The following is a 17,763-nucleotide window of genomic DNA, read 5'->3' as shown; positions in this document are numbered from 1 at the left end:
ATCATATAGTGGAAAAATATAATGATAAATGTCTTTGAAGAAACTCTCAGAGCCGTGTTGACAAATATGTTGATGTTATTCACGGTGGTCTCACACTCAGGTTTCCAAGAATTACAGTTCGGAATGACCAGTGATCAGTGACAGCGCATACCCCATACACAACAGCAGACCACACATTAGTTAACTGCTGCATAAAAGTGACATGGAATTTTTCCAGCCTATAATGTCCACTTGTGCAGTACCATCATACACAACAGAGGTCATGTGAGAGTGCAACCTGAGCCTAAAATGGCATCTAACCAAATCCCACAGCTGCCCCCCAAGGGCCGCATAACACCAGGCGAAACATTTCCCCTCAGCAAAACAGAAACAATGATCTGGCACGCTGCCTAATTTTAACTGCATACCACCAAGTGACCAATATGTAGAAAGGCCTTTAAAATAAGAGACTGTGAGCTTGGACATTCCCGAGACACCGGCTGGGAGGGAGGGCGGGAGCTCGCAGACACCTGTGGCCGTCCATCTTATTAACATTGTCTGAGGCCTGAGTAATGCCCCCCGTGCAAAACAGGACGCAGCACAGGATCAGCTTGCATGGAGATTTTCATAATGTGCCAGACAGCAGAGCAGCGCTCCTTCAATTACAGTACAGCACTGACCGCACACTGATGCTGAAAAGACTCCCTGAAACTGATCCAGATATAAAGTTCTGTCAAAAACACAAAGAATTCTTAGACCCAGGATGTGAAAAGAAAATTTCACAAGGCAACAGCATCTAAATTTTAGGTTCCCTTTTCTTATAGCATTTCTAAACGCCATTGAATTGCCCCATGAAAAGAAATTATATAATATACAGGGAGATCTGGTGCTTATCCAGATACATCTGTGTTTATAGTCTTAGTTAAAATGGATAGAAACGGGAAGGGAACTTCTGCAACCTGAAATCAGTGCAAAGTCTGGATTGAATGGACAAACCTTTTCAATTCCAGTGAAAGTAAATGTAATGGTGAATGGACTGCATTTATATAGCGCTTTTCTAGTCTTAATGGCCACACAAAGATACATATATGACATATTTGCTACAAGTAACATTCACCCATTCGAACAGTGCTTTCTATATACACAGCACATCTCGATCACACACGCTCATGTGCCAATGGTACGTTGGGGGCAATTTTTGGGGTTCAGTATTTTGCCCAAGGACACTTTGACATGTGGACCGGAGGAGCCCGGACCTCGAAACTTGAGCCTCGAACCACTGACCTTCTGATTAGAGAATGACCCACTCTATCTCCTGAGCCGATGACCATTACATTCAATTTAATGCAGTATAAATATGCAGGCGAAGCATGCTGAGGTTTAAAAGTCTCTGCCAAACAGATGCGTATTGATTGAGTTTTCTAATATCCAATTAGTCACTAATGTTACCACATTTACTCATTCATTTTCTATACCTGCTCCATCTTTTTAAAGGTGCAATCCCAGCATGCACTGAGCAGAGAGGAAGATAAAAACCCTCTGGGCAGGATGCCAGCCCATCACAGGCTCAAGACGGACAAAAAAGACACACACATTTTAGATTCTCCTCTCTACCTGAATTGCTTGTTTGTGGAGGGTGACATCTACACAAAGATGGAGGGTTAGGTCCAGAGATTAAAACCAGCTCATTCAAATGACAGTGTGAACTTCTGAGAGCAATATCACCACACTGCATCAAAGAACGTAATATATAATGATATATTCTTACCTGCACCTGCTGCGTTAGTCATCTTATTGAACATCTACAAGACAAAAGAAACAACAAAATGTCAGTAACTGTCTCACAGTAAGTCGCTGTTTACCTTGATGTCATTTTGAGCTGAGGATAACTGAAACCACTGAGGAGAGGAATGTGAGTGGCGACAAAAAAATTGAGATATTTGGCTTTACTTAAATGTAGCTGAAAGCTCAGAAAAGCAATTCACATTATTTGGCTGTGGAAACCATTAAGAGACACACACCCAGTTCCCTAAACTCAGGGATAGAGGATGTCTCTGCGCATTCTTCAATAGTGGAATCACTGCTGTAATGAGAAAGTCAATAAAGAGTCTAAGCAGCAGTAATGGTGGCATGATTTAGCGCTTGTTAACTCTGCTTGTCAGCCTGTTATTACCACTTATCTATTGTCACTGCAGCAATAATATCCCAGATAATGAACTAAATAAGAACCAGGAGATGGAAGCTCAAAGGTTGAAGGAAATTTTACAAAACCGTGCACTGTTCCCGGAGAATACTGTGTTAGTATCGGAACAGCAGTGTATCTTTGTGTTATGTGGAAAAGGGAATAGGTGATTCATACTACCTGTTACGGCAAAATGAAACTGAACATTTACTTTAAACTGCGGGAAGCACATCTCTTTAATCTTAATCCATGATCATAAAATGACATGCAGAGGGTGGGGGAGTGAAAGCGTCTTCCTGATCTGGACCAGTCAGGATCGCTTCCTTTCTCTTCCCTTGCCCAGCTCTCTCCTCCATTTCCCCTGTGTGCCCCACCGGTCTGATTTACACTCTTGTTTGCTTGCCCTGTTTCCACATTTTTCCCCCCCTGACAGGGACAAAACGCTGCATAAACTCCCAGTCTGCCTGCTTGCGATACTGTTGACCCTTCGTCGTGACAGTCAGTTGGCAATCAGCCCACACGATGCTGATTCAAACTTCTATCAACATATTTGCAAAGGTTTTTTCTTGTTAAGTTGGACTCAACACAATAAGTCAGTTGTGTACTGCATGTTTCATGAAGGCCGCGGACCCACAGTGTTGTCATGGAAGCGGAAACGCTTTGCGCTTTGCGCTTGTAAAGAAGCACTTGGCCGGATGAGCGACCTATATGGCTGCCACTTCGCTGTGACAACAAAAAAGACCTGATTCGTTGGATTAAATAAGACAGGTGGTTTTGTTTGCGCGCTATCCGTCTTCGTTACTTGCTTCTTGGCACTTCTTGGCCACATGGCAAATGAGAATGGAGGACAGTGGAGGCACCTGGCAGTCCTTGTTTGATTTATTCAAATCAAGATGAAGATTTAAAGCGGAGAGAAAGTCGCAGCCAAGAAATTTCTGGCAGGTTTCAGCCCTGAACCACCAGGGGTGTCCGTTAGGCTCCGGGGTTAGCTGTGGGTACACGAACCCAACTCTCTGACTCTTACACAACAGAGGAATGAGGAAAATACAAAAGCAGGTCATAAAAGTATGACTCATACCCTTATATATTTATATATATATATATATACGTATATATGTATTTTTACCTCTGTTTAAACACGGTAGAGGTCAGTGGGGCCTCTGAAAACTATGAGGTGCTGCCATTGATGTATTCCTCATTATTGACTGTGAGATTTGGCACAGTCTGGCAGAATTTCATCACATATCTAAATACCTCTGTAGTGGAGTTCAAAGGCTAGGTTTAACGTACAGAAACACTGTGGGTCATTATCTCTGTCCTTTAAAAATCATAAACTACGTGTCTTTGAGGAGAGGGAGATAGGATTTTCGTCTGTAAATATGATGGATTTGATAAGTTAGTCTCCAAAGAGCAGCTTTAGACCCAGTTTCAGAAATAAACTTGTGAAAATTAGCACTCCAAAAACCAGATGCTGGGCCCCAGAGGAGATGTGCCGATTTGACAAGACTTCAAAGACTCAAACACATCCCTCTCCCTCTCTCTCTCTCTCTCTCTCTCTCTCTTTCTCGCCAGCCAAGAGAAAGTATTTCATACTGGTAAGCCCTGACCCACTTTAAACACACATTGTCCTAGTTCAGTCCAATCGCAGTCAGATGGTAGACACATGTCCAAGGTTGCAGGTCAGGAAAAGTGACATCCTCCACGGAGGAACAGCACAGCGTCCCATTCAGGGCTGTTGTCAGAGGGACAACTTCCCCTTGCTTACACCAACAAGGATGTTTATATGGAGTGACAGGTCTGTGTGTGTGAATGATGGCTACTGTCTCAGCACAAATGACGCCCTGCCTAAGAGTCAACAGGGCAGTTACACGACCGGTCAGTCCAAATGACAGAGCGGGGTGTCCTCTGTTCTGCCCGTCTCTGTCAACACCAATTAAAAGTAGCAGTCCTCAACCCAAATATGTCTCTATCCAGCAATAATAGAACAACGTGAACAGCTGACCTCAACAAGACTGCTGGACAAGGTCAACACAACTAATTCATATAATACACACACAGAGCCTGAGATTATGCTTTCACAGTCTGAGCAACTGTTTAAAACTCAAAGACATTTTATGTACAATGATAGAAAAGAAAAGAAAAGAAAAGAAAAGCAGCATTTGATGTATTAACAGACTTGTCGGTCAGTTCGAGAGTGATATCATTCTCAGAGGAGTCAGAAAAAGCACTTCTATTGTGTACAATATAATACTTTTACTAAACTAAACCGAAACTGGGAAATTCTTAATTTTACCTATTCGCTATTGGAACGTTTCAGGACGGTTCCTGTCTGTTGACAAAACGTGCATACCATTTTTTTTTTTCACTCACTGTGAAAGTGATGATATAAGGAATAAACAAAAACAAGAGAAAATCACATTCCAGTTAAGATTAGCTCTGCCTGCATGATGTGCAGCAGATTGAGGGAGATATGAGGCACATTCCAGTTGTTAGAGCTCGTACAGAGGCGGGAGGGAGTCCAAGGTTTTTTCGGGCAGGTGCCAAAAACTTCTACCAGATACTTCCATAAAACATCTCCCAGTCAAGCTGTAACTGCCTATTCAAACAGGGTGCACTAGCTCACACGTTGGGCCGGTTTATTCTTAGACTCTGAGACTGTGATTCAATCTGTATCGCATTCTCGCTCCCTGCTGTCAGAAGTTTCATAGGGACTCCAGAGCTCTTATGTAAGAGTTAGAGGGTACAGAGGAGAAAAAAAAAAAAAAAAAAACTCTCTACATGTGCAATACAGCTGACATGTCGTTTCATCTGTTTTCGGAAACTCTGCAGGGTCACGACTTAAACCAGCGCACATACTTAAAGGAATAGGACATTTTTGGTGTAATACACTTGATGAAGTTCATGGTGCAGGGAATTTTATTAATACTGGAGAGAACCAGGCTAACAGTTCCCCCCTGTTTCCAGTCCTTATGCTATGCTATGCCTTAAGCTTGCAAGAAAATATACATAAGCACTGCGATATACATGAAAGTCATTATTTTAAAAATAACTGGAAAATAATTATCATTTGGAAAATCATGAAACAGCAACTGAGTAACATGTGATCTCATTAAACTCAAGGTTACACTGCAGCCAAAATACTCTCGTCTTTAGCATCTGTCAACATTCCCAGCTGTCCTCAAGCTGAGTTTTAACCTGTGCTGCTGTCATTTTCAAGAGGTAGTTATGACTTCTACAAAAGAGACAGGTGGCATCTACTCTGAGAACCAAACTTCATCTCATCTGAAGTACCCGGTGCCTTCAGACAAAACAATCTCTTCTTTGAATCTCTGATCTAATTATGCTCAACTCTGTCTCGCCCCAATCTTTCCAGCTAAATAAAACAAAGGCTTAATACACCATTGAACTTATATCACAAAGTAACAAGAAGGCAAGATACCATTAAATGATATAAGGAAATATACTGTGAGCATTAGCTTGGCCGCTCGCAGGTTTCTCTTATAAGCAGGTTGTTTGCCATCACGCTGCAGCGGAGCCATGAAGAGAGCACAAAGCACAAGCTGAAAGGCTTTGAATTTAAAGCCGCCTCGCATTCTGCAAATCTCCCAGTTGTCTGTTTCTTTTAGTGCTGTTGAATAGTGACATTTATATACTTGGTCCAGGCGAAGTGAGTGATGCTTGTTTATGAATGCCTAAGCTGACCTTATTCCCAATGCAAACCTCAAATATTTACAGATGCAGCGGGGGAAGAGCAGCTGCAGCGGCGAGACTGTCAGAATTTCAGCTGAATGGTGATGAATTTATCTTAAAAAAGAAATCTACTTCTGCAACGTGATTTACCCCCCTCCACCCCCCACCCCCACTCCCCTTCTGTCAACACAGTGATTGTGCCACAAGGGTCAAATATGTGATTGTGAAATGTAGGTTTCACAGAGTGTAACTTTACTCATGAAGAAACTGATAAGAATGCTTATGAAAATATTTGGAAGAGGATGAATCATCCTTCATTCTGTTTTTTCTTGCCAATCTCTCATCAACGCAAATCACAGTGGTGCCTTTAACTCCAGCTGGTAAGTGTGAATGTGTGTAACTGTGTGAATACGATCAGGGCATTTCTGTGAAAGACAGTTTGCCCCTCAGTGAAACTACCCTGAATAAATCAGTGTTAAATAAATAAATAAATAGGTGTATAAAGGACTTGAACATTTTGTCTGGATCTGGATGATGATGTACTGTACAGCATATTTTCAGGAACATAAATCATGTGGCTAAAACAAGGATGTAAAGCAAAGTTCTACGACAAAGGACTAAAATCTCTAATAAAATTTTGTTTGATTAATTTCAGATCAAAGTAATCCAGCGATGAACACTTTATATACATGAAATGCTAATTTAGGATGAAAAATTCCCAACAACAGAATTAGCAGGGAGAAATACTTTGTGCAATGCAGGAAGTAAACAGATCATGGCAGTCACCCAAAAATACTAAAGCCAGATTTAAGCTGAAAAAAGAAAACATGTGCAACCAGTTGTAGACTCGATGGAATTTAGCAGCTCACAGGGGTAAAGATGAGAAGTGAACCACAGTACTGTATGGAGAAAGTTTACATATATTGTACTACACACTACTTGTATGATTTCTTATTGATTAAGATAAAGTGCTGGAAGCCTGCAGGAAGCTGTTATGGTTAGAGAAACCTACCGTCTTCTTGGTTCTTGCCCTTGTTCCCACTGAGGCGCTGCGAGGGGCAGAAGATCTGCCTTGGCTTGGACATTCCCCTCCGTCTGCTCTTTGGAGAACTTGGTTGTTCGGGTTTCGGTTTGAAGTGGACTTTGAAACAGCACCCCACTGCAACAACATCACAACAACAATCAGGACTGGGTCTGTCTCTGTCTGGCCGAACAGACTGGGACAGGATGGTCTCAACGGTGGCCAGGGGAAAAGAAAACAAGAGGCTGAGGTCAACGGCTGGGGAAGTGAAATCTCCACTCTCAATTCAGCTTGACAGAAGCACACAAAGGAGCCTGTATTTGTGGATCTTCTTTTGAGAGGACAGAGATTATGACCTTGTCAAATATCCCAGTAAAGATGTCTTGTCTTGCCCAGTCGCCTGTCATTAGTTAAAGCAAGTGATAGTGAATGCCTGGGATGGTTATGCAGATGCCTGGGAGGCATGTAAGCCTCTGTCAACCATTCCTAATGGACCAAATCATACAAACTCGCTTCCAACACAACAGCTCCTCTGTGTGACACATACATATGGAGTCCGAAAGAGCACTTTTGTTCCTGAATGCTAACTCCAGTGGGATATTTCATGAAACATGCCACCATGAGAAGAGCCCTGTTTAGGAACAGAGTGGCATGGTCCCAGCTCCAGCTTCAGAGGCACAACAGCTGTCTGTTCCTGCTGCACCATTCAGACCAGACTAAATCACTGCAGACTCCAGTATCACATCTGAGAGCTGCAAACCTACATCATAAAACAGACTCGACTCAGTGGGATACTATAAGATGGCCTGACAAAGCCCATAGTGTCACAGACACACTATATCCCCATATCTCACAAGTCCCAGACATGTGAGAGACTCACACAAGATCAACACGCTGTATCTTCCGCACTGGGTTTATGGGTTACCACTGCTTGATTTGAGAGAACTTGTTTGAATCTAGACCTGATGCGCAACACTTTTTTAAAACTATCCAGGACATAAAATTCTGATGAACACCTGTCGCTCAGAGGTCCAAATAATCCAATGGGATTTTCTCTCGACAGAGCAAAGTAAATTGATTTAGTGAAGTTTAAAAAGCATGACCAAGTATGCAGCATACGCTTCACAGGAATGCGTACAGTACCAACCGTGACAGCGCACATACCATTAGGTGCTGGAGGTTGAACTTCTGCGGCTTTATAAACACAGAATACACACAGTTCATTCTTGGTGCCAGGCTGTGTGAACACAGTCTCACCTGTTTCTTGCGGGTAGTGCAGGGTGTGTCGGAGGGTGACGAGCTCGCACTCAGAGCCTCCTCTATGTCAAGATTAAGTTGGTCCAGTTTCCTCATCAGATGGCTCATTGATTCCGACCAGGGAGACTTGACCTGAGGAGACTCCTGTGGGTAATCAGGGAAGAACCAAGATGAGAGAAGACAAGTCACCCTGTTGATAGAGTTCTGTGTAAGACCCAGGGCTGATACTGAAATGTTAATACACTTTTGGCTCTTGTTTTATCCCAGATGTCATTGTTTGTTTTGATCACAATTATTCAGACTTGTTTAATCCTGTTATTTTAGCATAAACCCAAACATAATGTTTTGGATTTTATTTTGATATTTATTTTATTATTTCCCCCAAATTTGGCATTTCCATATATTTGTGTCACATTTTATCTGGATCTTCAAGTATTTTGATGTTGCCGTTCAAAGCATATCAGCTTTTTTTGTTATTACCTTACTAAATCAAATCAACTACGTGCATAGATTATTCACACACACATTTTAAGATAGGCTACACACACTCACAGTACTACACACAGTTTTTTCAGGCATTAATTTGATGTTAATTCCAAGCTGAGCTGTCGACACTTCATTAAAATTGTTTGGCATCTTAATTATATGCTTCAGCTAAACTTACATCAAAACAAAAAAGGTTTTTTTTTTTTACTTTCAAACCTGCAGTAAAAGTAAAAGTGGAAGAAATCAGCTTCATTGGTTTGTCCAGTAACTGGCTGCCATCCGTGTTAGACTTATTTGTCACATGAGAGCTTTTAGGTAAGGTGAGAGCATCTGTCAATTTACTACACTGCCCTAAACTCAAACAAGAGTTACAGGGAAACCCAAAAAAGTATCTTGTAAATTGCAGATGCTAGAGCAGTGGACTGTGCTGCTGCCACACATGGAAATGTGATCTCCTCAGCCGCTTCTCAGGGTGAAAGAGCAGAGGAGGAGGAGGGCTCCAGACATGTATGCCATACAGACCATGATGGAATTCCCTGCACTGGCTTTCACTACTCCCCAGACACACAGTGTATATAAATAGACCATCCTTACACAGACAGGAGCTGTGTCTGAGGATCTGGAGGTCCAGCCTCATAAATCAGCAGGATACACCTCAGTCACCAAAACATAAATTAACATTGTTTTGAAGCGGAGAGATATCAGTGTGTGTGTGTGTGTGTGTGTGTGAGTGTGTGTGTGTGTGTGTGTGTGTGTGTGTTCTGTGGTCCTGGAGAGGATCACATGCTACACACTCTTTAACAGCATCATAGTGGACCCTGTTCAAAAATCATAGTATTAAATCCTGGAACTATTGCGTAGTGAATTTTCTGGAGGATTTCTCTTGTGGGTTGATCCAAAGTTTTTGACACAGTCGTAACAACATGTATTTCCCAGGAAGCTCCTTGACATTATAGAGCTGTCATCTTGATTGAAATGTCCTTTCTGAGTTGTATTCACCAAGGTGCTGTATCCAAGAAAACACCAAGATCTCTCTGAATTCCCTCCAGGCTTCACTGCATTGTCGAAATTTGGATTTATTTGGATGAAAACAACCGAATGAGAAAACAACATGTGATGCACCAAATTCCAGGCTTCAAAATGTCTCCTGCGGATGACATAACAGACAGCTACTTTAATGTTGATTGACTCCGACCTACACAGACAGTTCAAATCCCAGAAATGACAATCACTGAGCCAGCACCAAAACAAACGGTCAAAACAAACCCCAAAACAACAACAAAACCATTAATTCATTTCCTGGAATTAAAACTAAGAAGTGTGACTGAGCCCTAATTACTGAAGGCCACTTCTGAATCAAGTCATTTTTCCATTTATAACATTAAGCCTCTACATGCACAATCATTTCATTGAAGGGACTTGTTAATAACTGTTCTGATGGGAAACCCCCACGATGTCTTGGACAGGGCGTCGTCCCTGTGCTTTGATTTTTTTTTTTTTTTTTTAATTTGGAAACAAATATGTCACTTGTTTTAGTATTTTCATTGATTCATTGTGGTTTGACTAAAAATATCCAGAGCAAGAAAATAGAAATCGGGTTCCAAATGGGGACAGGCCATCCTTGTGACCTCTTGTGAGAGTGTTTGTAATCACTTTACAATCCATGGAGTCAGAGACTGTATGAAAGAAAAGCCATTCATTCACATTAATAAATCATAAACAGTCTCATGAGTTTGGTTACATATGTCTGGGTAAATATGCCATAATTTGGAACATGTCAGTATGTTTCCTACAAACTGCCAAGCATTCTCCATGAGGCAGTACATTTTAATTATATGATTAAGGCACAAACAAACTGATATCATGTTGCATTCTCTCCAAATTATGAGAAATTAAAGTTCTAGACAGCAGACGGTCCATTCAGCCTGCTGACCACCCAGGGTCAGCTGACTGGCACTGGGAGAAAGTGCCTTTTTCCCCTCAATCCCTGAGGAATGACCTAAATCTGGCCAATCCCCTGCTGACCTCTGAAGCCTGAGGGGGTCACCCGGGGTCATTGAGAGGAAAAAATAAAGCTTCCCCTCTCTGCTCTTGTCTGCCTCCGAAGCGTGGCAGTGACCAGGGACTGTAAAATGTTTGACACTGGATCAGCATGTTTAGACAGCTCAATCCTCTGTGTCTGCCAAACGTATTAAAAGGCCTTGACATACTTGTATAATTTGGATATGTTGATGTCAAGAAGATGTAAGAACCGCTCCAAAAACAAATACAGACATCAAAACTTTCCTCCAGGTGTAAGATTTAAAATACGACACCAGGTCAAAGAAATTAACACTGATTCCTAATTTTGCAATTTCTGATTCCATCTTATATTCCCCAGAGAGCTGCTCAACTGACTGTCATCACAGAATGAGGACAGATAGCTTATTCATATTTATGTAAATCAGAGACATAAAGTTGTGGTAAGAGTGTGAACATGACTTGAGCTTGTTTCACAGAGTACCGCAAGATGTGACAAAAGGATGTTGATATGGTTGGTTATGTGGTTATACTGTAACGCTAAAAATTCAAAATCTGACCTGTGACCGGGACATTTAAGAAAGTCACTGGATCTCCTCTTTATCATCCTGACATCAACGGAAATTAGTGAAACACCAAGTTAAAAGACAAGAGAAGTGTGTGCAAATTAAACTCTTTTTTCACGGGTTCTGAACAAATCCTCATGACTACGCCTCAGTGGGTGTACATTCCTCCAACTGAAGTTAAGCTAGAGACCGGCTGCACTGTTATGAAGCGAGTATAGGAGGAATATGTATTCACTTACAGATCTGGATGTAAGTCACTGCGATGGCATGCACCGATGCTGCTGAGAAGTCTATGAGCAAGAGATTGAAAGGATTATTTAAAGTCTTCAGATAAAGAGCGAAAGCCTCTATAAGATAATTGTGGGAAAAAAAATCTTGATATTCTGGGCATAAAGACTGAAAACGTATAAGAGGAGGAAATGGAAGAAGCTGAGCATCTTGTGAGCTGGACTAATTAACCCCAGGCGTCAGACAAACGCAAATGGAAGAAACAGATGCCCCCATTCTTGCATATGCTGAAGCCAAATCTGGAACACATTCACACTGTCTCTTTTCAGTGACATCCCCACAAGGTGCTGTTTAGGAATGTGGGCACTTCTACTTAGAATGAGACAAATTCCAGAGGAGGCTTGACGCTCAAGTGAGACACTACCCTTGATTCATCTCTTCGTGCCTTTCCCCTCGATCCGGCCCCGGCAATTGTGTGGAGCCCTCATACCATGGCAACTGAGCTGGTATGAGTCAATCCTTTAGATAAATGCATTAATGTTATCTTCATGGGACAACAAAATGTGAGCTGACTATAACTTTATCAGCGCAAATTGGCCACATTGTGAACCCCAACACAGTGGCTTTGACATGGAAATGAGGAGTTAAGTGTGTGAGCTCTGGGCTCGGTGCCTAGTCTGCGCCACCCACAGAGAGTGCCCAGAGATCACCATGGAGGTATCCAAATGTAGCAGCCGGTCATGCGAAAGGGCAACGGCTACCTGGCTACTTGGAGGAATAAATTACACTCTTAATATCCTGCGATGCAAAAACACCAACCGAACGCAGGCACAGACATATCTGCAGAGTGGGACAGATATGGTGAAGAAATGTTTATTTTTGGGGGCATTTAGTCACAGCTGAGCTAAATGATGCAGGCAGGGGGGAGTCATGAGATGACACAGAGTGGAAACACTAGGCATACAGTGCCCTCATATGGTTAATGTTAACAACTACATCCGTGCGCTACTTCATGAATTTTGTCTTTATGCCTTCATCTACCTTATCCTGTCTTCTTAATTCTCCTACTTACAATCAAAATAACTTTAATATTGGTACAGTTGCTCTTATTTAGCCTCTGTCTCTTTCCAGGTTTCCACATTTCGTCTTCTGAAATCAATGGACTTCTGTTCTTTCCCAGCATGTTGCCTGAAATTGAAGTCTTTCCTACAGTGATGCCCACACTGCAGTCCAGCGTATGATAACAGAGCCTGTGGCGCGATACTGTGAAGAAGCACTGACCCGCTGTCCTTTGATAATATTTACAACAGGCTCCCTGGATTCCCTGCATTCTTCCACTCTTCTCCAAAACAACCCATTCAGAGCCGAGTGTCATTCTGCACATAAAGCTGGCATTACCTCCAACATCCAACCCAACCAACACACAGGGGGGCTAATCTCCACCAGCCATTTGCTCTACCCTGTTTACATGTGGACTATTATCTGCAGACTGTTTACAAAAGCATGACAGTTATGTGCAATCGGATCTGCTCCCTGCAGCTGTAACGGGAAACATGTAGAACAGATTCTAAACATATTTATGAATGTCCAAATAGAGAGTTTAAATGGGCAATAAAGAACACGGATGAGAGGTTACAGGATGGTTAAAACCAAGGTCAGGGTAGAGGTTATGTGAAAAGGAGACTCAAATGTGCCTTGACTTGTTGACGAGAAGAGAGACGTTCAGTAATTGAAGGCTAATGCAGCCGCCGATGGGCTCTGTCAAAACACCGCTGCCTGCTGAGGGAGTGGAGAGAAAGCAGAAGCTGTTTGCATTCCTTCTGGATCTGTGTTTCACCAGTACGAATGTGAAGTCGGTGTACTCCCACACACTTACACCAGCTATCTCACAGTGTAATGATGTCAGCTGCAGGTAGCTGGCAGAGATCAACTCTTACGATTTTGTCTTTTCCGTCTTTGAACCAAAGGCAGTACTGAAGTTAAAAAATGTCACTACAAATCCATTTTCTCTATATGTGCTTTCTGTATTTTTATACAAATGCAGACAGTATGTTAAGTTTTATACCCCACTTCAACTGAATTTGGGGTCATTTGTTCCTTAAATGCAACTTTATTCTACCCCTCCTTCAATTTTACTTTTTAAAATGTTTTATTATTATTATTTTATTTTATTACTATTTTATTCTCTTTTTTTTTTTCAAATGTCCATCTGAATTTATTACATGTGAAATACAATTCACATGTTTGGTGCATGTGGAACACCATTTCACATGTGCTAAATTCACATATACACACATGGTTTTCTTACATAATGGAAACTGGTGTAACGTGAGATATTTCACATTACACCAGATGTGAAAAGATCAATCCCACATGTGCTTTCAGTAAGGGACAAAAATTGGATGGAAATTGGAAATGGGCTTTGGCATGTAGTAAAATCACAAATGCAAATATAGTATTTGAACATTTCACATGTGATATATTGTATTTATGTTATATCAATTATATATGAAATGTTTTGTCTTGTCTTTTTGTGGTTCTAAAATATTTTTCTAATGTATTTCTAAAGCTTTTGTATTTGATAGGTGCTTTTATGTCTCTGTCTGCAATAATCTTGTGTCTAATTTCTTTTTAGTTAATAAGTGATTATACAACAGTGTGGAAACACCTTTCATTAATTGTGGATGATTTTAAATCAGTAGTCGCGTACCTCTTTGCTGCCGGTTTCCCCCTCTGCTTCGTAACCATTGTTGCTGGCTGTTTGATTACTTCTCCTCTTCTGTTTGTCTTTGCCACTGCTCCTACATCTGTGATTGACAAGGAGCTCTCTACTCTGAGACAGCTCTGGAAACACATCGTTTTCGTCATCCTCATCACCCTCATCGTGACCATCATCATCCTCCTTTTCCTCCTCCTCCGGTGAAGACTCCCCATCATCAGAGCTCTCATTGGCAAAAGCATGGCTCTCACCTCCGGTGGTACAAGTGTGGTCAGAGAAGGTGATGGAGGTCAGTTTGTGCTTCACGATGCGTGGGAGATCCAGGACTCCCTGGCATGAATCAGGGACAGATGTGGGGCCGATGAGGGGAGGAACAGAGTCTAGTTTGTGGATGGAGCACGAGTCCTCTGGATGTCTGTTGACATGGCCATTTGAGATTGTCTCTAAACTCTGGAAGTCTGTTTTCACACACCCACAGTTCAAATCTACCGTCTGACCAGCATGATTATAAACCACCTGGTCTGACTGACCGTCTATGATAGGAACAGAAAGTGGAAAGTTACCGCAGCAGTCTTCATTTGAGCTAGGTGATGTGAACACAATACCTGCTTCTTGAAGCTGAGCTGAGGTCAGTGGATTCGGGCCAGGGGATGCTCCCTCGGGAGCGATTGACACTTGTCCGGGCTCCTCAAAGCACACAGCCTCAGGAAATTCAGTGCTGATATGACCGACACAGACAGAACTCTTCTTCAGCTTGGTTTTGTCCTGATCCGGCTCCAGCAGCGAGCAGCTTAGGGCTTCAGGGAGACAATCACCCCTTCTGAGGTCTGGTGAGACGTTATCTGAAGACGACTCCTGTGTCGAAAACTTCTGTGATCCTAAAACTGTCCGAAACGGATGTCCCTCCAAATTCACCACAGATGGAATCTCCATTTTTGTTTTATTCTACAGTTTCTCATAATTCAAAACATAAATCCACAGGTATTTGTGCTTGATGTATCGGATGGCCATTTTTTATCCAAGATGCTCAGTCAAACCGCACAGCAGATAACCTGAAACAAAAACAGAAGTGAAAATATGTGAATGGAATGTAACACATCTGAAAAACAGAGAGATGAAGATCATTTCACCACAGTAAAGGTAAAACAAGAAAAATTATACGTACTCCTCGGAGTGCTTCCGTATGTTTTTGCATCCTGTGGGTTGCTAAGTGTCAGCATGCTACCGGAGTTTAATGTAAAGCTTCTAAATCCAGCTCAGAACAGCTCTGAGTACGTGCCATCCAGCCAAGACTTCGCTGTGAAATTCAACATCTGGCTCAGGCTGGGCTGTTCAAGTCTGGATCTGTTTCACACACGATCACAGTGACATCACTGCACAGAGGAATCCGACTGCTCTTCCCCACTAGGTGATTTACTACACACTACACCATTCATCAGGACAGAAGATGTCCCTGGTCGACTGTGGTTAACATCCCACTCACCCCTTCATTAAGCCCTTCTCTAAAACACACCTTCGACAGGTCTGAGACATCCGAAGTTTACATGGAAAAACAAACAATTCCACTGATGTGACAGAAAGACAGACGGATTATCTTCAACCACAAAGACTTTCCTAAGAAGACGTTTGCAGGTGAGATAACAGCGCAACTGAACCAGGCAACTTCCAAAACAAAGATAACCTACATGAGACCTGCAGAGTGAAATCAGCATGTTTTTCCCCGCATGTTGTAACAGCTAAACCCTTGATTGTACAGATGGAAGCCGAGAGATTATTCTAGAAAACAATCAGTTATTTCACAGTCCGTTAAATAAAACACAGCTACAGTAAGTAAATGTTTGGTAATTTTGTACACGTGGGTCTCTGCTGTTACTGTGAGAAAGCTGCACTTGGCAGCACCTTAACCGTGGCCTTGAGATACTTGACACAAAGCAACACCCACACAAACACGCGTATACGCAAACACACTCTTTTGCCTTCAGGACACAGGCAGATAAAGCAACCTCGGTAGGACAAGGACAAAATCCCACTCGGAGGATACTTGTTATAAATCTGGCACAATGATCTGGCTGTATGGAATTCCATGTATTTGCAGTTCCATACAGCGACATTACATAATAAGTAAATTAACGCTGTATAGAGCCTCCTGTAAAACCTGTCCTTACATGGTGAATGTGAAACCAGTGTACAGGAGATTAGGGTTCCTTCCAAGAAACCCCTCTTTTAAAAAACACTATGCAAAGAAGGTCTCATTATTCTCAGATGAATGCAGAGCAGATTTAAATGGAGGGAAGAAGTCACAGAGTGAAAATGAACTGGGAGTGTTAACTGGCAAGGCAAAAGTACGACTTATTTAAGAGAGTGAAAAAGGCATCCCGTGTTGGAGAATTGTCAGCAGAAAGGTCATGAACAAGTCGTCTCACGTAGGAACAAAATATAATATAATGTTCTCAACTCAACTCGGAGTAATGAGGAGAGGAATTGAGTTGTCGTTTGTCCCTGCACTTGTTTCTCCAGATCCATGTGTCAGATTCAAAGGAAAAAAGAAAAAGCAAAAGACTCACCTGCCAGGTGGAAAATAGTTGTCTGTGTTGCCCTAACTGTCACTGAGCTCATGGCAAAACAGTGGCAGTGAGGCTGGTTCCTGTAGGAGCAGAGAGGATTGGACAGCCGCTCGCAGAGCCACACTTATGTCCCCATAGGCCTATTCTGCTAAAAGGCAAGCTTGTCATCACAACTATCACCCCCCCTCCTTGTGTGTTTCCCTGGGGGCCTGTAGGAGTGTTCAGCTAGCAGTGACTAAACCATTCAGAATATGCGTAAGAGCGGGCAGAATGTGTACTTGTTGGGAGATGGAAAGGGGAGGAGAAAGGACACAGAGGTGGGGGGGGAGAGAGGAGAGGGGGAGAGGGATGGGTGGTAGTGGAGGGAGCAGCGATGGTTGGCACTGTAAAAAGAACAAGGTGAAATGGGTTTTCAGCCCTCACAAACAGGCTGTGAGGAATGGCTGACTTCATCGGCCCGAGCTGTGCAGGAGCAAGATGAACCGCAGCCATGACCTGAGGAATGCTTTCAAGTCTGAAAAGCTGTGAAGCACCGAGATTTACTGAGGCATATTACACATAGGTTAAGATGATATCTTCATGAGAGGATTTGATGCTGAACTGAAACCAAAATCATGTTTCCTCATGTTTTTATTTGCCACTGTATATAGGAGAGCTGCCAGTTAGGAGCAGGGTAAATGTGATTTAGAGGCTTTACAAATCATCAACTAATGGGATGCTTAATTATATTTGAGGGCATTAAATGACTGGGTATTGATTCACATTTTATTAGTGCCGAAAGAAACAAAAATTGTACTTGGACAATCAGGGAATAGCCAAATGGTCAAACATATACTTTGTATTCATGCCATGTAGAACAAGCAGTTCCCATTTGACATGACTGATAAACAAAAGCAAAATCATAATGCAAAAAAAAAACAACAAATCACCATCTTGGAAATTCAAGCCAAGCCGTGAGTAAAAACTGCATGTATGATTGTGGGTGAGAATAAGTGAAAGTGAGAGATAGGCGTGGAGACTAAACATGAAAGGGGCATGTCTCAGCATTTGCT

The 17,763-nt window shown here is 42.2% G+C and overlaps 1 protein-coding gene across 2 annotated transcripts in view; it reads right to left on the bottom strand.

The window, feature by feature from the left end:
- Positions 1-16,925, bottom strand: part of stard13b (StAR related lipid transfer domain containing 13b) — a 60,181-nt gene extending 43,256 nt beyond the window's left edge. The window contains exons 1-5 of one of the 2 annotated variants that reach the window (XM_087173275.1): positions 16,712-16,925; positions 14,139-15,199; positions 8,130-8,273; positions 6,864-7,010; positions 1,748-1,781 (exon numbers count right to left, since the gene is read on the bottom strand). In XM_087173275.1, coding sequence (XP_087029401.1) covers positions 1,748-1,781; positions 6,864-7,010; positions 8,130-8,273; positions 14,139-15,080 — 1,267 coding nt within the window. In that variant the 5' untranslated portion in view covers positions 15,081-15,199; positions 16,712-16,925. The remainder of the gene's footprint in view (positions 1-1,747; positions 1,782-6,863; positions 7,011-8,129; positions 8,274-14,138; positions 15,200-16,711) is intronic. The other variant, XM_087173276.1, reaches the window with a different exon arrangement.
- Between the last annotated feature and the right edge of the window lie 838 nt (positions 16,926-17,763).

This window comes from Seriola lalandi, unplaced genomic scaffold (genome assembly GCF_002814215.2).
Source record: "Seriola lalandi dorsalis isolate HSWRI2012SDOR001 ecotype SW California unplaced genomic scaffold, Sedor1 jcf7180002054144, whole genome shotgun sequence".
NCBI classification, from domain to species: Eukaryota; Metazoa; Chordata; class Actinopteri; order Carangiformes; family Carangidae; genus Seriola; species Seriola lalandi.
The sequence above is the reverse complement of the archived record's forward strand: the minus strand, read 5'-3'. Positions and strand labels throughout refer to the sequence as shown.